We start from the raw sequence: 1893 nt of genomic DNA, 5'->3' as shown, positions 1-1893 counted from the left end.
TGCTTGGGGCCCCCAAAAGGCAAAAAACGTATTAAATTATTGTTGCATTTCAAATTGTAGGCTACTTTTCTGTTGCAGTCTATATTTAAAACCAAAAATGTTAACAAGCAGATGATGTGTTTACAGTAAATGCATTGTCTGTTGGTTTATTTTGTTACTTTTAGTCGACCTATAGGTGACATTCAGTATCCCAGTACTACATCAATTTGAAGATGAAATGTAAATCAACCCCAGGCTGCTACTTTTAGCTGAATTTGGTGCCATTTCAGAATAAAAGGGGGGCGTTCCTGACCTGCTCCCTGATGTTCTTGTGGGCCACGTTGCAGGACCCGGTCTTGGTGATGAAGCGGGCTCTCTGGGACCGGGACCGGCTGCGGTTCGGCTGGTTCTGGTCCTCGGCCAGACGGGTCAGCAGGAAGCCGTCGGGCAGCAGGCCCTTCCTGGCCAACATGGTGCTGCTCTGCTGTTCACCTGTTCACCAGTTCACCTGTTCACCTCTTCACCTGTTCAGCTGCACACACACACAGACACACACACACACAGGTCTGTACAGCTTCTCTGAGGGGACGCATCATCAACAACAACCTGAACCTGTCCACTAGTCAGGAGGTCGGTGGTATTAGATGAGGCATGGCAATATTTATTTAGCCTACCTATATAACTTCAGGTGCCCCCCTACCGTGCCCAAATGAAACAAAACACAAATAATAAACAAGAAACACCTAAAGTAAACAAATAATAAACTAGAATACTAATAGAAATCTAATCATAATGAAATCAAGCAAATTGATTGAGAATAACCAAAACTAAATACTCACTAAACAAAATACTAAACTAAACAGCACTAAATACTACAAATAAATAAATAGCTCCAACACTCCGGCCCCTAATTGTGCATTAAATCACAATTACTTTAATTTATCAACAGGAGCTATTCCCTCCACCCAATCTATGACTAGAAATAGTTAATGCATTAGCTTCAGTTCACTTTCTTCTTTATGATGAACCTGAAACAACAAAAAGAGTGAGAGAGAGAGAAAGAGAGTCCATGGTGTCACATTCCTGCTTCCAACAGCAGGCAGAGCTTCGTCACCGGCCTCTCCAGAATGCTGGTCCTGGTCCGAAGGCGCACAGAGCGCACCAGGCCCTTTGTATCTGCTCTCACATCCAAGATTTTCCCCATCAGCCAAGATCCTCTTGGAGCTGCAGCGTCTGCAATGAGGACGATGTCTCCAGGAATGAGATTTCTCCTTGGTCTTGTCCATTTCTGTCTCTCTTGCATCATAGGTAAGTATTCAGAAATCACATGCTGTCCAGGCTGCGGCAGAGGTACTGGATATAGCTCCAACAGCTATTCTTCTTCGAGTCCAAACATTCAGTTAAAGTCGACCACTATTCCTCCAGGTACATCAAGGATAAAGTAGAACAAAACAACTAACACAATCCCAACACACGGATACAATCACACAGTAGGCACAGACATACGTATAACACAAGACACGATACACCACCTGTACAATACAATCAAGAATCAATAAATATACACATACAAGGGGAAGGCAACAAAATAAAACATACAAAAACTGCAATAGTGATCTCATAGGGCAGGGAAGAGAACAGGCACCTCATCATACAGCATATACCAACACTGCAGCTGCAACATTAGAAGAAACAGTTTGAGCAAGAATTTATACCTGTCTTTAGAATCTGTTAACACAATATAAAGTGGCAACGAATTCCAGTCTAGGATGGCTCAGAACAAAACAGATTTCTTCATCACATCAGTGTTCGCTTTAGGCAAAGTAGTCAATGAAAGAATGAGCAAGATGTTTCAAAATAGGAGGATAGGACTTGATTAAAACGGCTTAGTGATTTAGATGATCTAACACCCAC

At 42.5% G+C, this 1893-nt stretch overlaps 1 protein-coding gene across 1 annotated transcript in view; it reads right to left on the bottom strand.

Annotated features, from left to right (window-relative positions):
- The window catches only part of kcnj11l (potassium inwardly rectifying channel subfamily J member 11, like), an 11450-nt gene extending 10978 nt beyond the window's left edge, over positions 1 to 472 (bottom strand). The window contains exon 1 of the mRNA XM_085780317.1: positions 293 to 472. Within this exon, the coding sequence (XP_085636443.1) occupies positions 293 to 451 (159 nt within the window). The 5' untranslated portion in view covers positions 452 to 472. The remainder of the gene's footprint in view (positions 1 to 292) is intronic.
- Between the last annotated feature and the right edge of the window lie 1421 nt (positions 473 to 1893).

This window comes from Trachurus japonicus, chromosome 6 (assembly GCF_045865225.1).
Source record: "Trachurus japonicus isolate A0001 chromosome 6, Traja_1.0".
In the NCBI taxonomy this organism is placed as follows: domain Eukaryota; kingdom Metazoa; phylum Chordata; class Actinopteri; order Carangiformes; family Carangidae; genus Trachurus; species Trachurus japonicus.
The sequence above is the reverse complement of the archived record's forward strand: the minus strand, read 5'-3'. Positions and strand labels throughout refer to the sequence as shown.